The 16437-nt window shown below is 36.2% G+C and overlaps 1 protein-coding gene across 5 annotated transcripts in view; it reads right to left on the bottom strand.

The window, feature by feature from the left end:
* The window catches only part of Cntnap5 (contactin associated protein family member 5), an 874588-nt gene that overhangs the window by 433178 nt on the left and 424973 nt on the right, over nucleotides 1–16437 (bottom strand). For all 5 annotated transcript variants that reach the window (XM_087198285.1, XM_021236419.2, XM_021236420.2 and 2 more), the window contains one exon: nucleotides 13884–14027. In XM_087198285.1, coding sequence (XP_087054411.1) covers nucleotides 13884–14027 — 144 coding nt within the window. The remainder of the gene's footprint in view (nucleotides 1–13883; nucleotides 14028–16437) is intronic.

The following is a 16437-nucleotide window of genomic DNA, read 5'->3' as shown; positions in this document are numbered from 1 at the left end:
AAGTTTAAAATATTTTTACCTCCAAATAATTTCAGAAATGTTTATTTCCTGTGCTGCAATCTTCGGTCATGTGTCATGTGTCAGTTCCACTCAACGAGGCACAAATAACAAGTCATTATATTAGTAATGCTCAAAGAAGGTAGAGGTTTTACTGGTGGTGTTCAAGTGTGTTTAAATTCACTCTTTCTTTGAGGTTTGAAGTATTTTATTCTTGTTTCCTATAACTTCAATTTTGAAATTGGAGATATTTTTAGTATATAGACATTTTCCAAACTCAAGTTGATTGTACAGAGTAGACTGTGCTTATGATCTCCTAATGATACTCAAAGACTTGGGGTGTGGAGAAGGACACTCCTCTTCAGAAGATGCTGCAGTGTTAAATCAAGAGCTATTGCTCCTTAGAGCCAAGCAGAACCTGCATGTTTATCTTAGTATAATTATCATAATGTAAATTTAAAGAAATATTTATTGTGTAACTCCTGTTGGTGGTATGCTCACTCCCTTTCTCTTTGTATAAATGTCAACAAACTGCATTTTCCTCTTATGAAAGCCATATTTGCTTATTCGACATATATTAATCACCATTTCATAATGTATTTTTATTACAGGTAGAATAAGCAAAACAGCTTTTGAGCAGGACATAAAATTTCCATAAGGTATATCAATGTAGTTAAACACAAATTTTGCGTCAGGGATGGAGATTATGTTTTGCTACTTAATAATCATGTATATTGAGCAAGTTACTTTAATATTTTTGAATCTCATATTTCTCAAATGCAAAATAAAAGATAAATCTGAAAGTCACTTGGTAGAATAGCTAGGACATAGTAAATGTTCAGTAACATTTTCATTATAGTGTATACTGATAACAAAAAAGGAATTAAAAATAATCCTTTAAAAAAGAAGACAGATCCTCATCTGCAAGACACAAATGGTTGCCTTTGATGAGAATTGAAGTGATTTTTCTTTGTTTTTCTAATTTCCTATAATCTGTAGACATTGCTTTTTATGAATAATAGAAATAAAATATTACTTTAAAAACTGCCTATATTGTCTTGATGGTTTTCGCCACTATCACACTGAATTAAAAGTTTGATAGAATTCACTTGCTTTTTAGTTTACAGGAAGCCTATGAAAAAATATTTGCTATTGCTGCAGGTTAGATGATTATATGTGTCCATATTCATAGAATAAGGAATATGCAAGCCTGTCTAGAAAACTAGAGATACCTTCTTAGGGTTCCCGATCTTCCATTTACCCTGGGAAGTTGCCAGTGAGTGTCTTATGGTAAGGGTCTAGTTTTCAGTGTGGTTGTTGCAGTGTTCTATGGAAAAGTACTATACTTACAAGTGCTTAGCATAAGGCACATGCAACTGAAGTAAACGGTGGATTATAAAGCATGCCCTTACTTCAGAATCTATGCGCATGAGATTTCTGTTGGCCACATCAAGTGTGGCTTATGAAGACTAAAATATGTCAATTTAGCCTTGTTCTTTATCTCAGAGTTACTTTATTTAAAGCCAATCAATCTATTATTTTTCATTTTTTAAATGTCATTATTTTAAGGATAAAGTATTTATTTAGCTACTAGATCATACTGATGAGATGGATTCAAATATGAACATCTTTTAAAGAGCCTGCTTCTGTGGCTGAAGCAAGATGAACTTGGGACTTTGGTACTAGTTACTGAGTTATTAACTAGTCACCATGGGTGAGACAGCGTCCCCATGAGCCAAGTTGCAAGTAGAGAAATGAGCGAATGAAAAGAATATTAGAGAAAATGGAGAGAGAAATGGCTGGAAAATAAAATGATTTCAAGAGATAATGGTAAGTAGCATGAGAAAATCTTTAGATGAAATATGAGAAGGTAGTTTTGTGAGAAATGTGACATAGAAAAATCCTCATATAGAGAATAACATTGTTCACACATACATCAAATACAATTATATCTGCAGTATGCCCTAAACTACTTGAGTACAAGAAATTCTGATTAGTATGAAGAAGGATTTAGACACATAAGTGATAGTAGTTGTCTTTTACTATTATCTTTGGAGTAATTTATATTGACAAAATTATTCAAATTCATGTTTTACTAATCTTAGAAGCCGATACCTATACTTGAGGCTTTGTCCTTCATATATTTGTGAGACATGCTAGTATTGTAAAAGACTGTTCAGGCAACATAAGAAATAATGCATAAAAGTAACTCTTTGTCTTCCTGAGTTCCTCTTTCAAATGTCAAGGATCTCTAGTGTTTATCTTCAGTTCTTAAAGGAAGAAAAGAGATTAATGGTTGTGCTAGTTACTGGTTTCTGAGTTCAAGCTCCAAAGTCACCCTTCCTTGTCCTGCTTTTGATGATAGTGTTGGACTTTGTAAACATTTCTCTTTTGTCATCTGGCCAAGTGTAATGTTTCTTCAATAGGGTGAACTATAGTGACACCGCAGGGTACAAGAGCCTGGAAGACACTTGCAAGTTCCTGTTATTTATCACTATTTTTTGTAGGCAGCCCAGGGTCTCTGTGTAGGTTAAGTTTCAGCTTCACCAGCCCTATTGGAATCAGCTTCTCCAAGGCAGCTAGCATGTTTGTTGTCTTGTGAGATATTTTGGTATCTAGAAGCTGCACATTCCCATGGTAACCATACCCCCTTGAGAAGATCTGAGTCTCTGTCTGGGAGGTGGACAGGAGAAGTGTTCCTAGTGCTTACCTACTCCTTCATTATCCAGCCTCCTACAACCTAGAAGAGGTATTGGACTTTTTGCACTAGCTATTTCTGGACCCTTTAGAGTTCTCTTTTTTTCCATTTTAGTAGTGAATGGCATAGCCAGCCCCGTTCTACATGGCATAAATTCAGTGTTTTGTCTTCAACCAGAAACATTCAGAGAAGGTTATTAGGCATTTATAAAGACACAGAAGAAGTTTAATTTAATTTTTAAATTTCTCCTTATCTAAAATTTATCCTGGATATGTGCCCCTGTGTCTACAGACAGGCCATCAAGGCACCATCGATGAGACCTCAAAAATGTTATGCAAAATACAATGTGATCAAAGTTATTATATTTCTAAAGAGGTAAGTGGTCCTCAAGTTATTATTAACTACTGATCCAAATCTTTAGCATGGCACCCCTAAAAGGCAATTTATGGTAGAAGATAGAAAATAGTTACAGTACTGTGATCTTCATGGGGAACATTCATTGAGAAAGGCGAACAAAATAGGACAATAAATACTACAGTGATAATATTATTAGTTATTAGTAATGCCATGCCTGTGATATCCTAGGAGTCCTTTCTAACTAAAGTAGGCATTATTAGTTCTCCTAATAATGAAGGTGAATACATGAAGCAGGGAATAAATTATCCAGGTTCTGTAGCAAGTAGGAGGTGATCCTGAGATTTAATCTTATGGCCTTCAGAGATCACACTCTTCCTCAACAAGCCATGCCTTTATCCATAAACACTCCCGGGTATTTGTCAAATATTCAACTCCATGAATAATATGGAACTACAAAATACTTAGAGTGAGGGAAATAACTATTGGAAAGAAATGAAATACACATTTTTTGCCCCAGCGAGAGCTTTTGCATGCATCACACCCCTTGTTGAACCACTTTCCTCTCTCCTTGGAATGGCCTGGGAACTGCCTCTTTGAATCTCAGGCAAAGTCCCTACACTTTTTTCACTCTTTCTGAGACCCGGTAACCTTGTGATTTCTGCTCCCAAGCGTCTCTTAACTGTGTTAATTTGGCCAGTGGCGTACAGAAGCTGGAGGTGCATCAGTCAGAAGCAGTGACAGGTTCCACAGGCAGAGGAGGGGTGGACATAATGAAATGGGTGGCTAAAATACCAGAACAATGGAAAGAAAGAAAACAACCTGGTAAAGCGCACAAAATAATGTATGGCAAACAGTGAAGACAATCGAGGTGAGAAGAAAAGAGGAGGTTTTCAGAATGGTGGCCAAGAAAACAGGAAGGCAGTTTATGGGAAGGCCCCAGCCAAAAACATCAGTTTTGAACTCAGTTTGGAAATCTCAACCTGGTGAAGTTTAAGGTTTTTCATGCTTTAGAGGCAAGGACCATTGGCTACTGATATAGTAAATTTGCTAAGTGGTGTCACATTGTACTTATATAATGTTCCCAGCATGGTACGTGTATGGAGCTTATAGTTTGAAAGGGCCTCTGAGAAGATGGTGGGCATGAAATTCACCTGGGTCAGGTCAGCTGACAGCATAGCCATGTGACTGCCAGGCCTGACCCGCAGCAGATTCTATTTCTGGGCCATCACACCCTTGTCTCCCAGTAAACATGGCCCTACAGTTCTCAGCACTGTGCTCTGGGAAGTCACTGACAATGCACTGTGGTTGACAAGACAAGGTATATATTTAACTGCTTCACATAGGTTCATGCCATGGTGTTGTTTTCATTTGTTCAATTTTTGAACATTACATTATTTGCAAAGGGCCACTGGCCCAAACTTCCTGAGTGGCTCCTAGAAATTTGGACTTGCCTGTCTGTCTTCCATTCTCCTGGACTCTCTACACCATGGCCACAAGGGGTTCTGAGGCTGTCACAGCCTTCAGGCTCCAGCATACACTACACCTACATGTACTGCTGACAGCCAGTTAAATATTTCTAGTATTGCCTGGGTTTAGGATATGAATCCTACGGTGAGTTTGGAGAAGAATGACTAGCACAGTACCTCGGTCAGAAAGAAGGTGAAGGAGAAGAAAATTCAGCTCAACAGGCATGGGAGACAGAGGCTTGAGAGAAGGAGATACATGGAGGGACTTCCAACTTAGGCCTGGCTGGAAAGGAAGGGTGAAAAACTGGGAAACAAACTTGTGCCTATTCGAAGAACTAATTATCACAGTTTTTCAAAGTCCCTGAAAAGAGGTGTCTACTCACTGAGGAGGAATACAAGACAGTGAAGGCAGAGGCCTGAGTTTCTGGAGAACCACAGAATCCCTGTGCAGGATTCTCAGCCATCACCATCAACCAAGAGGAAGAAGAACCTGGCAGTCAGATGCTGAGAAGGAAAATGCCGAGAGCTAGGAGACAAGTGGCATCAGACACTGCACCCTTTGCTGCACTTTTTCTCTCTAGCCAAAGGCAGTGATTCTGCCCCAAGACCCTTACATTGCAAGAAATAGCCAGGAGATATTTCCATGGAAATTAGAAAAGGACACAAGGTCCATTTCTGAAATGCCTCCTTGATCTTTAACATCTGCTGGCTAAGCAAGTGAGCAGTGCTGTTCTTGAATCAACCCAGCCTTGTGTACATATGAGCACATGTGCGTGCATATGTGTGTGTGAGTGTGTAGGTCTTTTCCCCTTCATTTTGATGTGAAAGTCAAAGGGAAAAAAAAAACAGTTGTATAATAAAAATGAATAAAAGTTTATGGTGTAGTGCTTTCCAGAAGAGAAGAAAACTGAATGACACGGGCACTGACTGTATATCACTGACTCTCTGTAGCACTGACCATAAAGTATCTTTTAGCATAAAGTGTGGATACAATGTGTGTCCTCTGCCTGCCTCATACACGCATGCCAGGGATACAGGGATGAATGTGACCCTGGTCGATCAGTCATACCTGCCCTCTGACATTAGAACTATGCTCTCTGGCCCTGTGTCTACACCAGGGCTCCTGGAAGCTCTCCTGCTTCAAAGAAAGAAGTTGGACTGTTATTATTTCATGGAAAAGAGCAAAACAAAATTACTCAGCTTATTAATTGGAAATTTTGCACAGAGGGAAAGCACTTGAGCTGATTTCAACTTTCATTTATCTCTACTCTTTTAAAGTTATTTGAATAGTGAAATGAATAGAGAGTATCCGGTGAAAGTGCATGGATGTATAAGCCCCTTTCTAACCTGCTGGTGAGCCTGGAACTTGGTGGAGACTTCACAGAACAGGGGTTGAATTAAAAATCCATTAATCTACAATCCAAATCTCAGAAAATCCTTTTGCATAATAAATGTAATCTCCATTTTTGGGCAATAAAAATCCAAAAAATCCAAATTTTAATATACTAGACTCTTGAATAATAGTTGATTTAATTTTAAGTAATATTTATAAATAGCTAAACACTTTTAATAAAAATTTAAAACATAGAAAATATTTTAAGGAAAACATTATCCTTAAAATCAAAATCTAAAATTTCAAATAAAATATAATCTATCCTTTATAATTCACATATTTAAAATGTGAAAATTAAATTCATACAAATAAAGTTAGTGTTTTCTTTTTTGGTTGATGTACTTTATTCTGTATATTTTGTATTTTCATTAAGTAACATAGAAACATTTAAAAAATTCTGAAGTTTTCTTTAATAACTTCAAGTAATGATTTATTCAGATGAGTGAATTCAACTGATAATCTTCAAAAAGAAAATTCTAACATTAAGGTAGAACAATTTTTAGACTGAAGGACTACTATGGTTTAAATATTTAAATACCCTTCAAATTCATAGGTTTAAAACTCGTCCCTAATGAGATGGCACTAAGAAGTGAAGCCTTTTAGGGGTGACAATAACACCCTGGTTTAGTGCCTTTAAAACATAGGTCCAAAGGAGATGGAGCACAGCGTGAGGTTGCATTAAGGAATCTGTGTTTTAATCCTGGAAGAGGACCCTCCCAGGACCCTACCACCTTATTGTTCTGATTTCCAATTTCGCAGCCTCCAGAAGTGTGAGAAATAAATTATTGTTGTTTATAAGCCACCTGGTTTATAGTATTTTGTTACAACTGCCCAAATAAATTAATATTATAACCATTCCATTAGGTTTAAAAAAAACTATAAGCTACATTACTCTTCTTATAACCTTAAAGTATTTCATCTCAATTTTCCCAAAGAAAAGAAAGAAGCAACTGATCAGGAAGCTAATAATTCAGAAATCATGTTTCCAGGAGCACAGAGCACAGGTGCGGGTGGAGTGAATGTCACACTGGTCAAATGGCAGGGGAAGGCAGCAGGAATAAGGACCGCGAAAACATGATCTGTAGCTGCTTTTTTCAATGATGCTTTTCTTCAAGGGAAGGTGTCATTTATCACAGTGCACACTCATAGAGATGAAACATGATCCTGTGGACAAGCTGAAGAGATTATAGGCTTCACTAGACAGAAGGGAGTATTCTCTGAGCAATTCTCATAAGCTTCTGGGTCACAGGAAGGTAAGACAGAGGTTGCTGTTACTGGGTGTGTGTGTGTGTGTGTGTGTGTGTAGATGTGAACATGTGTGGGCTCTCACCTGTATATATACATATATCTGTTAGTGAGACTGTTCTCTTGGCTATAGAGGTACCAGGAATAATGAGTTGCACCAATGAGTTGCACAGCAATAGAAATGCAAAAAAAAAAAAAGACAAGTTAACAAATTTTACAAAATCTCACTGTTGTTACTTATCTGTATGCCTGTTAGACCCAAATTCACTGGGCAACATCCTTTTTTAAATACCTTATTTTAAAGGAGCCCATCATTTGATCATCTAGATTGGAGATGTCATTTAATTTCCTCGAATGAAATGGATAAGATTGTAATATATTTAGTCCAAATCCACTTTATGATTTAAGTAGTTTAGAAGTAAACTAAAAATCAGATTTGGGAAAGAACATAAGCTACCACCAATCTATTTTTATTATTTGGAAACTGTATTCGACATCATTAATTATGGGTGTAAAATGGCAAGTAAATAATGCCAACTTCAGCTGAATGGAATGGTAGATGTTTTACTTAATTATAGCTCCAGTGTATTAGGTGCTTACTGTGGACCATGGGTTGTGCTAAACATGTGTCAAGTAGATTCAGTCTTCTCAGTAGTGCTTTGAAATAGGTACTGTAATTGTCCTCATTTTACACTTGAGGGTATGGATGTTTGGTAACTTGCCCAAGGTTCCATAGCTGCATAAACTGCATAGTGGGGATTAAAAAAACTAAGCACTCAAACTTTCTACCATTATGTAACACCTGCTGCTGCCAGGAACACTCAAATAAGACCATTAGGTTTCCCACTAGAACAGGTGGAAAGTCACTCTGTGATTACGTTGCAATTTTAGTCTTGGTTCATTACTATCATTACATGTGCTTTGTGTTGATTATTGCCTCTCCAATCCCCAATTTCAATTATTTGGAGACAAAGGTACAGAAGTGAATTGACATGGTCAATTAGCTCCAAAGCAAATTCGGTAACTATAGTCTTGCTATTAGCTATTTGCTTTCTTCACCCTGCCTATTGACAACGAAGTAATGTAACACGGGCAACTCTACAATGCTCATTCTTTTAATTGAAAAAGAAATCATTTTAAGGCTTAGAATGGAGGTCTTCAGCCCACTCTCCCATAATCATATAATCCTCCTTGACTCCTGGAGAGAGGATGCAATACTCAGATAGGAAATCTCCAAAGAAAGCATCATTTCTTGTGGAATGTGAATTACGAAATTAATCATGTTCAGGAAACTATCGGGGCAATGTATTTCTTATATTATGTACATAATAATCCAAATTACAAGTGCTATTCATACACTTCAGTGGGCTATTTACTTTCTGATTGTTTATTATATGGTATTGTATTGTCATAGAATGGAGGATTTGAGGAAGAATAGTGAGGGATTCTTTATGTCTACTTTAAACTGTTAGTTTTGCTGCACTTGTGGATATAGAGAATTGTTCTACAGTCAAATTGAACTATAAAGACTAAATTGAATTATCCCCAAGGAACAGCTGTGAAACCAGGGAGTGACCAGGTCCCACAAGAAAAAGATGACAGATTGAAAAGGAGATGCTGCCCGAATGCTGCTACTGGAGAGGCTTGTGCTACATAGGCAGAAGCTGGAGCTTTCTTGAGCCTTTAATCACATTTTGTACTTTATGTACATTTCCATACAACCGTATGGTAGATTTCTTGACTTCTTGAATGTCCTGATAAACTCTGAATTACTCAGGACTCCGGACTCTATCACTGCAAAAGGTCTGTGAACAGTGGAAAAGGACGAAAATGCCATTTTTTTCAGAAGCCCTTACCTAGGACCACAGTGACTTAATGACTTGGAGCAAAGCTGATTTTGTAGTGGACACGTTGTCTTTAGGGGAAACACTAAGCATGATGACAGGAATGAAAGGGTTTGTACTTCAGCTTTTAACAGTGCAAATCATTCCTTCTCAGAAAGAATTCCAAAGACGTAGACCTGGTAAACAAATGTGTGTGCACATGATATGCATTTTCACCTAAGGTAATGGAAACAATTTAGAAGAAAATAATGTATTTTTTCTTTGTATTATGGAGGTGAAAATTCACATTGTCTAGTTGCTCTGTAAAACAGTTTTCTGGGGATTTTATCCTCCAAATGCATCAATGCTGAATGAGTTCTCTGTGCCTCCTATTAATGATGCTGACAATTAAACCCCAAGGAATAAAGGACACAAGCAAAGTTTTACACTTCTTCAAAAGTGCTAAAGTAGCTTAAAAATCACCCAGAATTTGTGAAAGTGTTGATTAATGTTCTCTGAAAAAAGAAGAAGATGGAGGCTGCTGACATTAAAAATTCATGTTTTCCTTCCTTGCACTTTCTTATTTTCTCTTTTTTGTCCTGCTTATTCAGTGATTGTATTTATTGTATCTCATCACTGAAGATATTTTCTACCCTAATAGGTATGGAGAGTTCCTTTATGAATGTTGCCAAGGGGTCACAGTCACTTGTCTGTGAGGTGCAAGCTCTCAGACTTTCAGGCATCAGTTTATGAACAATGAAAATGAGAGATGTTTTTCGAAACTTATTGTGCTCTAGCTCTCTGTGCAAGCACTTTGCAATTGGGTACACATTGCTGCTCTTTGATGTCCATATTTAACTGAGCTAAACTTCTGGTACTATTGAATCACAGTGTTAGTGTCCCTGTCTTAGCATGATGAACTCGGGGAACTGATACATTACTTAGCATTTCTTGGAAATAATACTATGGAAGGGACAGAAGCAAGTGTATTTTTCTATATCTCAAATCATCTTGCCTAGACTTAGAAAAACTCTCATTAGCAAGGGCGGATGTAGGTTAATCAGGAGATGGGAACCCTAAGCTGTGGGTAAATGGGAAAATTGTCAAGCTTCTTGCATATGAGCCAGGGATAGGCAAGTACTCTCATTGGAACTCCTAGAATCAGTCAGGGACAAAACCCTTCTCAGAACCATCCTGACTTCCAAACTAAAGTAGTCACATATTGAATGCCAATTTCTTTAAATGTTGAAAATCTTAATTCCAGGTATGATTTTTTTCTTTTTTGTGGACGAATGATTTATCATAGGGCCTTCCTCAGCCCTTGGTATTTTTAAATTTTGAGACAGAATCTCATCAAATTCCCCCATGGAGGACTTAAACTTGTGATTCTCATGTCTCTGTCTCCTGGAGTACTGAGATCATAGGCATGTGCCGCCACGGTTGAGGCAAGCATTTTTCTGAAGCTCCCCTTTCTCATACCTACTTCATTGTCATTCAATGGCAATTTTCAAAAACAAGTAAAAGAAATGGAGCTTTTTCAAATGGGAAAGGGATTCAGAGTTGGAGGGAGCAGGGAGAGATGAGGAAGGAAAGGGACAAAAAAGAATTAAGATGTGGTATGTACACGTACAAGTTCCCCATGAATACAAACATCATAGACATAATTAAAGATACTGTAATATGGGACCCCAAAACATAAAATGTACATTATAGGTTTTACTTATCAAGGGAAATATAAGTCACAGGGTCATTTAAATACCAGTTTGTCCAACCATGCTGGAAATTATGTACAAGAGACACCTAAAAGGGCTTGAATGGTGGATAGAAGACAGAAAGGCTAAGGATCCAAGAAAAAACATAGTGGAAAGCTTCCTGCTTTATCCTACTTTTCTTCACACATCCTAGTTGCGAGGCTAAATGGCTAACAACCTAGAGAGCTCAAGTAGTACAGCTAAAAAACAAGCACATTGGAAGCCTGATCTCTCTAAGCAAAGGATGAAGAAAGTGGCAGCATATGAGTCAGAATATTTTCAACCAATGATTGTTCTACCCAAGCCAAAGGCCATGGAAAGAACAATGGCCTCACCTCCATCCAGCTATTCTACCACAAAATGCCTCCGTGTCCAGGGTGCTATCAGAGAAGACAGATATGGGAATGATGTCTGGAATCTGGAAGATTAATATTATGAATCTTGGAACGTAATTATTGTCAGAGAATCCCAAACTTCTCCCAGTGGCATCAGTTGGGCGAATATGAGAATCCTGGACTTCCACTGCAACTGAGCAGTAATGAGGGGTCCACCACTCCCAGCAGGGATTGTGCTGGGGACAGCTCAGTGGAGCGCTGGGACCAACACCACAGGCCTATGATACCAAGAGCAAAACCCCTGGACACTCTAAAGTCCCCAGAGTCACATGGGGAATGGTAAGGGGCTTTTCGGCCCGTCCTAGCCAGAGACATACCAGTGGAAACTAGTGGAAGCTGAGACTTTGACATAATTGGTAGCAACATGTAGCTTTTCCTCTCTGGTATTAGTGAATGCTGAGCAGGCAATGGAGATTTCTATCCCAGTCTGGTATTATGGAGGCCTCTCAATCCTTCACTTGGACAGTGTCGGAGCACACAGGTAAAGTGAGAGGTTTAAATAAGATTGTTCATAATACACTTCCCAAGATTCCAGGTTTTCTTTTTAAAAAAATTTGTTGTTATACCAAGTCACAAAATGACCTCAAATTGAATGGAAAAAAAGACAATGAACAAATGCAAACAACTATCTAAAAAATATTTTAAAATAACTAGGATAATAAAAATGTCTCAAAAGCCAATTAAGAAGTTAGAAAGCATCAGTAACAAGGAGAATTTCCTAGCAAGAAAATAGAAGATATAAAGAAGACATGCATGAAAGGTTTAGATCAGTAAAATACAACATCAGACAAAAATTAATAGATGGGTACAATAACACCATGAGAGGAACAAAGGAAAGCAATGTCAAATATGTAGTAAGAGAAATCATTTAACTTGAACAGTGGAGAAAATATGATTTTGAAGATTATAACAAAAGATTCACTGTTCATGTTGATGGAATTCAGGAAAAAGATGAGAAAGAGATAGAGGTACTCAAACAAGTAATGGGAGAATACTTCACAGATTCTGTGGAAGATATAAACCCTTACTTTCAAGAAACTGAACAAAAAACTTAATAGGTTAAACTCAAAGAAATTCATACCATGACAAAGAGGCAAACTTGAAATCATCAAGAGAATAGTGAGACATTACCTATAGCAAAAAAGCAATTGGATGAGAGAATAGATTTGCCACTGAGGGCAAAGGGAAATGGCTTAACATTTTCAAGTGCTGTAAAAAACAGAACTGTGAACACACAGCCTTATATTTAGAGAAAATATGTTTCAAGAATAAATAAGAGAATTTTTCATCTTCATATGTACCCTGAAAAGAATGATGAGAGAAAATTATTTTGTAAATGACAGAAGAAATCTAGGAAAATTAGGAAGGAATAAAATCACAATTTTTGCTTATTGCCTAAAATATAACTAAATACAATGAAATCACTTGAGCTTTCCAAATTGTGTTTAAGAGTTGAAGCAAAAATAAAAGTATCTGCAATAATTCTTTTTTTTTTTTTTGGTACCGGGGATCGGTCTCAGACCCTTGCGCTTGAGAGGCAGGAGGCAGAATCACTGAGCTAAATCCCTGGCCCAATAATTCTAAATATAAAGAAAGGAAATAATAAGTATGACAATCATATAAAAATAAAGTACATGGATTTTAAAAGAGTAGGCTGTTTGTTGTTGTTGTTGTTGTTCTGTTTTTTTGAGACAAGGTCTCACTAAATAGTTAGGGCTGACCTTGCATTCATTATGGAGCGAGCCCATGATAGCTTCAAATGCATGCACCACCATGCCCAGCTAAAAGAGATAAGATTTAAATATTTCACTCAAGTGATAAAACTAGTAAGTTATGAGTAGTTATTACATGATACCTAAGAAAAATTTAACAAAATTTATACACAAAGATAAATAATAGATCAAAATGAAATTCTAAAAATTATTTAAGAAACACATAAAAGAAAATGGATGAGAAAAGCTGTGCCATACAACCATTAATTGTAAAAAATTATTAACAGAGTTCAAAGCAAGGAAAATTAATCAGAGATGGGGAATAACATTATATAATAGTTCATTTGAGTAGGAACAAAGAGCAGTACTACAGAGATCCCAAATTTATGAACCAAATAGTGTAAGAACTGGAGGGAGAAATCATTCCTTAAGATAATTAGAACATCAACACCTTTGTTCAGCTCCTACGATGTGCAAGACATTGAGAATGTGGTTAAAAAAAAAAAGTAAGATCCAGTCCTGATTGTGAAAACTTACGGTTTATTAGGGAAGACATACACTGACTAATTAGAAAATAATTTTCTGGGATTATAAATGAGATAAAGGGAATTTCCAAAACACAGGAAGTATAGTTTTTTTTGTTTAACATGCCCAGTATTAATGTCAGTAATATCTAGGCAAATGTATAACTCCCAAACTAGAGAATCTAAACAGGACCTGTGTTGCTCCTGTCGCACTTTCTAAAGATAAAACAAAATCCAGGTTACCCACTTATGGTGCAGAACCTACCCACAGCTAGAAATAAACTACTGCCAAGAAAATGGAATCCTGCTTCTGTAATGTTTTTGTTTTGCCAGTAACGCGGTGCACACTGACTCAGTCAGTCCCTGGCGGCCCTGTTGTTCTTCCGTGCGGCATGGTAGGCTGATGGGCACTCCGAGAACATGTGATAAACACACTAAAAAGAGATGCAGGGTCGGTGGTGAAAGCAAAGCTTACTCCTGAGAAGTAAAAACCATGAAGATACGAAACATGAGTTGACTTACCACAGTGTAGATCTGATGCTTCCGTCTTTTAGCTAGGTCAATTATGTTTACACCATTGTAGTATAGGTTTTCAATACATCCATGGAAGTTTTTCTTTAAAAAGGTCCCAGGTTTGCCTGGTACTGGAATTCCTCCAAAACTAAGCTTTACGGAGGGAAAAATAAAAAATCAACTCTTAGTTATAAGCACTGAAAAAGTAGGAAAGAAAACAAGTGGATTTCAGTAGATTCAATTGTATGCAAGAGCCAAGTGGCTCAAATAATTATAGATGCCACTTGATTACACATTTAAAAGGATACTGATTAGACCATGTAAAAATAACTATAATTGCTTGCTTCTTAAGGGCTTATTTTACGAAACCATTTTCATTTATTTTTGAACCTTTTTAATACTAAATAAAACAATATTTTACAGAAAGAGGAAAAAAAGATAATCCACATCTTTTTATTTATCTCTTACACAAGCATCTTAGATTATTCCACCAAACAATATCCAAGGGACAAACAAAACATGCATCTTTTGAGCTACAGAAAGACCTAGTTTGAAAGCTAGTATTTTACACGAAAAGCCTTATACATAAGGTGGTTGCTAAACTGTTATGTATAAAGATGAAAAGTAGGAAATCATGCATGTGTCCCATTCAGCTTTGTAAAGCAAATAAAAAGCAATATGAGGAAGCCTACATGGAATCAATGACACTTTTTGAACATCCGTCACAAAATAAGAAATGAATGTAACATCTACTGAAAAGTACAAGGGTCATAATTGGTTGTGAAGTGTAGTGTCAGCAATGAAAAGTTGTGCACCTAATACGGGCTGGGAAGAAACATACTGAAATTACTGTTGGATAACGCTGGAAAGATTATGGGATTTTAGTCTCCTTTATCATTCTTAATTCAAGTATTAACGCAATTTTTTTTTTTTTTTTTTTTTTGTACAGGGGATCGAACTCGGGTTCTTGCGCTTGCATAGCAGGCGGGAAAACCACTGAGCTAAATCTCTGCCCAAAACAAATTATTTTTAATGAATGTATTAATTTAAAAATCTCATCTGTTATGAATAGTTTTTTATTATGCCAGAAAAGCAAGATGTGTTTTATAAGCACATTTATCCCACCACCATTAAAAGCGTAACCATTTTTTCTGACTTCAACTATCACTTACATTTTGTACCTGCATCTGGTACGCACACTACACAGAGGTTTAGGTCCCCCTGGCGCGCCACTCACGCAAACCGGCAGCCAAGAGCACACAGGAGGCACAGACAATGCTAGCTCAGTTCTCGCCCCGAGAAGTTCTTCTCTTTATAGGGAAGCCAGTGATACACTGAGGACAACTTCTAGAGGTTTGATTTTATCATCAGTTTCACATAATTTAAAAAATTTCTTTCTTAACGAATAGTAAAAAGTGGTAAGAGTTATTACTCCTGTTGCTCGTTTTATTTGCCCCGACTTACATTTTTAAGATAATTATTTTGCTATTTTGATCTATTTTATCGTAAAATTTAATTTCAGGTGATTTTATTTAAAATAGTTTATTAGACTTGTGGTTGAAGTCATTATTTCCATTAAAACATTCATTTGGAAAACAATAAATGACTTTTTAAATACGTCATCTTCCTCACTAAGAACTTATTGTTTCTCTTCTCCAAATATTTCTGAAAAGGCCTCTCATTTTACCTATTTATCATTGAATTCCTATGAATTTTATGCTTTGAATAATTTTATTGTATATGAATTGATTCACTGAAAATATTTTATCATTTAAAAATATACCCATCGTGTACCCTGCTGGTGGTTTATTTTCTCTAACCATATTATTGCATTATACTTTTATATTAAATCATAAACATTTTACTTTTAATTTTCAAGGCTTATAATCATATAACACATATACAATAAATTATTCCTTTTTAAAATCAATTTTCTACACATTTTTCTCTTGTTTTATTCTCCTGGTCAAATCCTAAAACCTGCCCAAAACTGAAGAGATTTTTAAAAAAATACTAATGCCATACAATTTTGTAAACACAAAACAAAACATTTTTTTTTTTATTTTCAGGGTACTCATGACCCTAACTCTGATATTGCATTTAAGAAATATTCCTGTACTTTCATTTTACATTCTATTGATTTATTGTTTGTTTATTTGAAATTGGAATGAACACTTATTTTATACATTCATTTCTTAAGATATTCATGTGATGGAGTATAGGATATTTTGTTTAATCTACTGCTGAGTTAAATTAAATTATTAGATTATGAGTTAATGGATTCTTTCTTATTGAAGCACATTTTTGTTGCATTTACCTAGAAATAGTCGTTTCTCTATTTCAAGTAGCAGATGAGTTTGAGCATTAGTCTTCTTTAGTGAAGCATTTGTATCAAGTCTAGATTTGTCTGTGAGAACAACTAAGGGATTTTTGTCTTTTACTGTAAGAATAGTTCATAAGTCTTGGAAATATTCTGGAGAATGTTAAAAAATTAGGAATAAATTTCTTTTTCTATTTTGATGTATTGCAGTGTTCAAATACTGTCAATGTGAGCCATTTAATA

This window comes from Heterocephalus glaber, unplaced genomic scaffold, assembly GCF_053883595.1.
Source record: "Heterocephalus glaber isolate CG9 unplaced genomic scaffold, H.glaber_assembly_v1.0 deba00000347, whole genome shotgun sequence".
NCBI classification, from domain to species: Eukaryota; Metazoa; Chordata; class Mammalia; order Rodentia; family Bathyergidae; genus Heterocephalus; species Heterocephalus glaber.
This window is presented reverse-complemented; position numbering and strand designations above follow the sequence as displayed.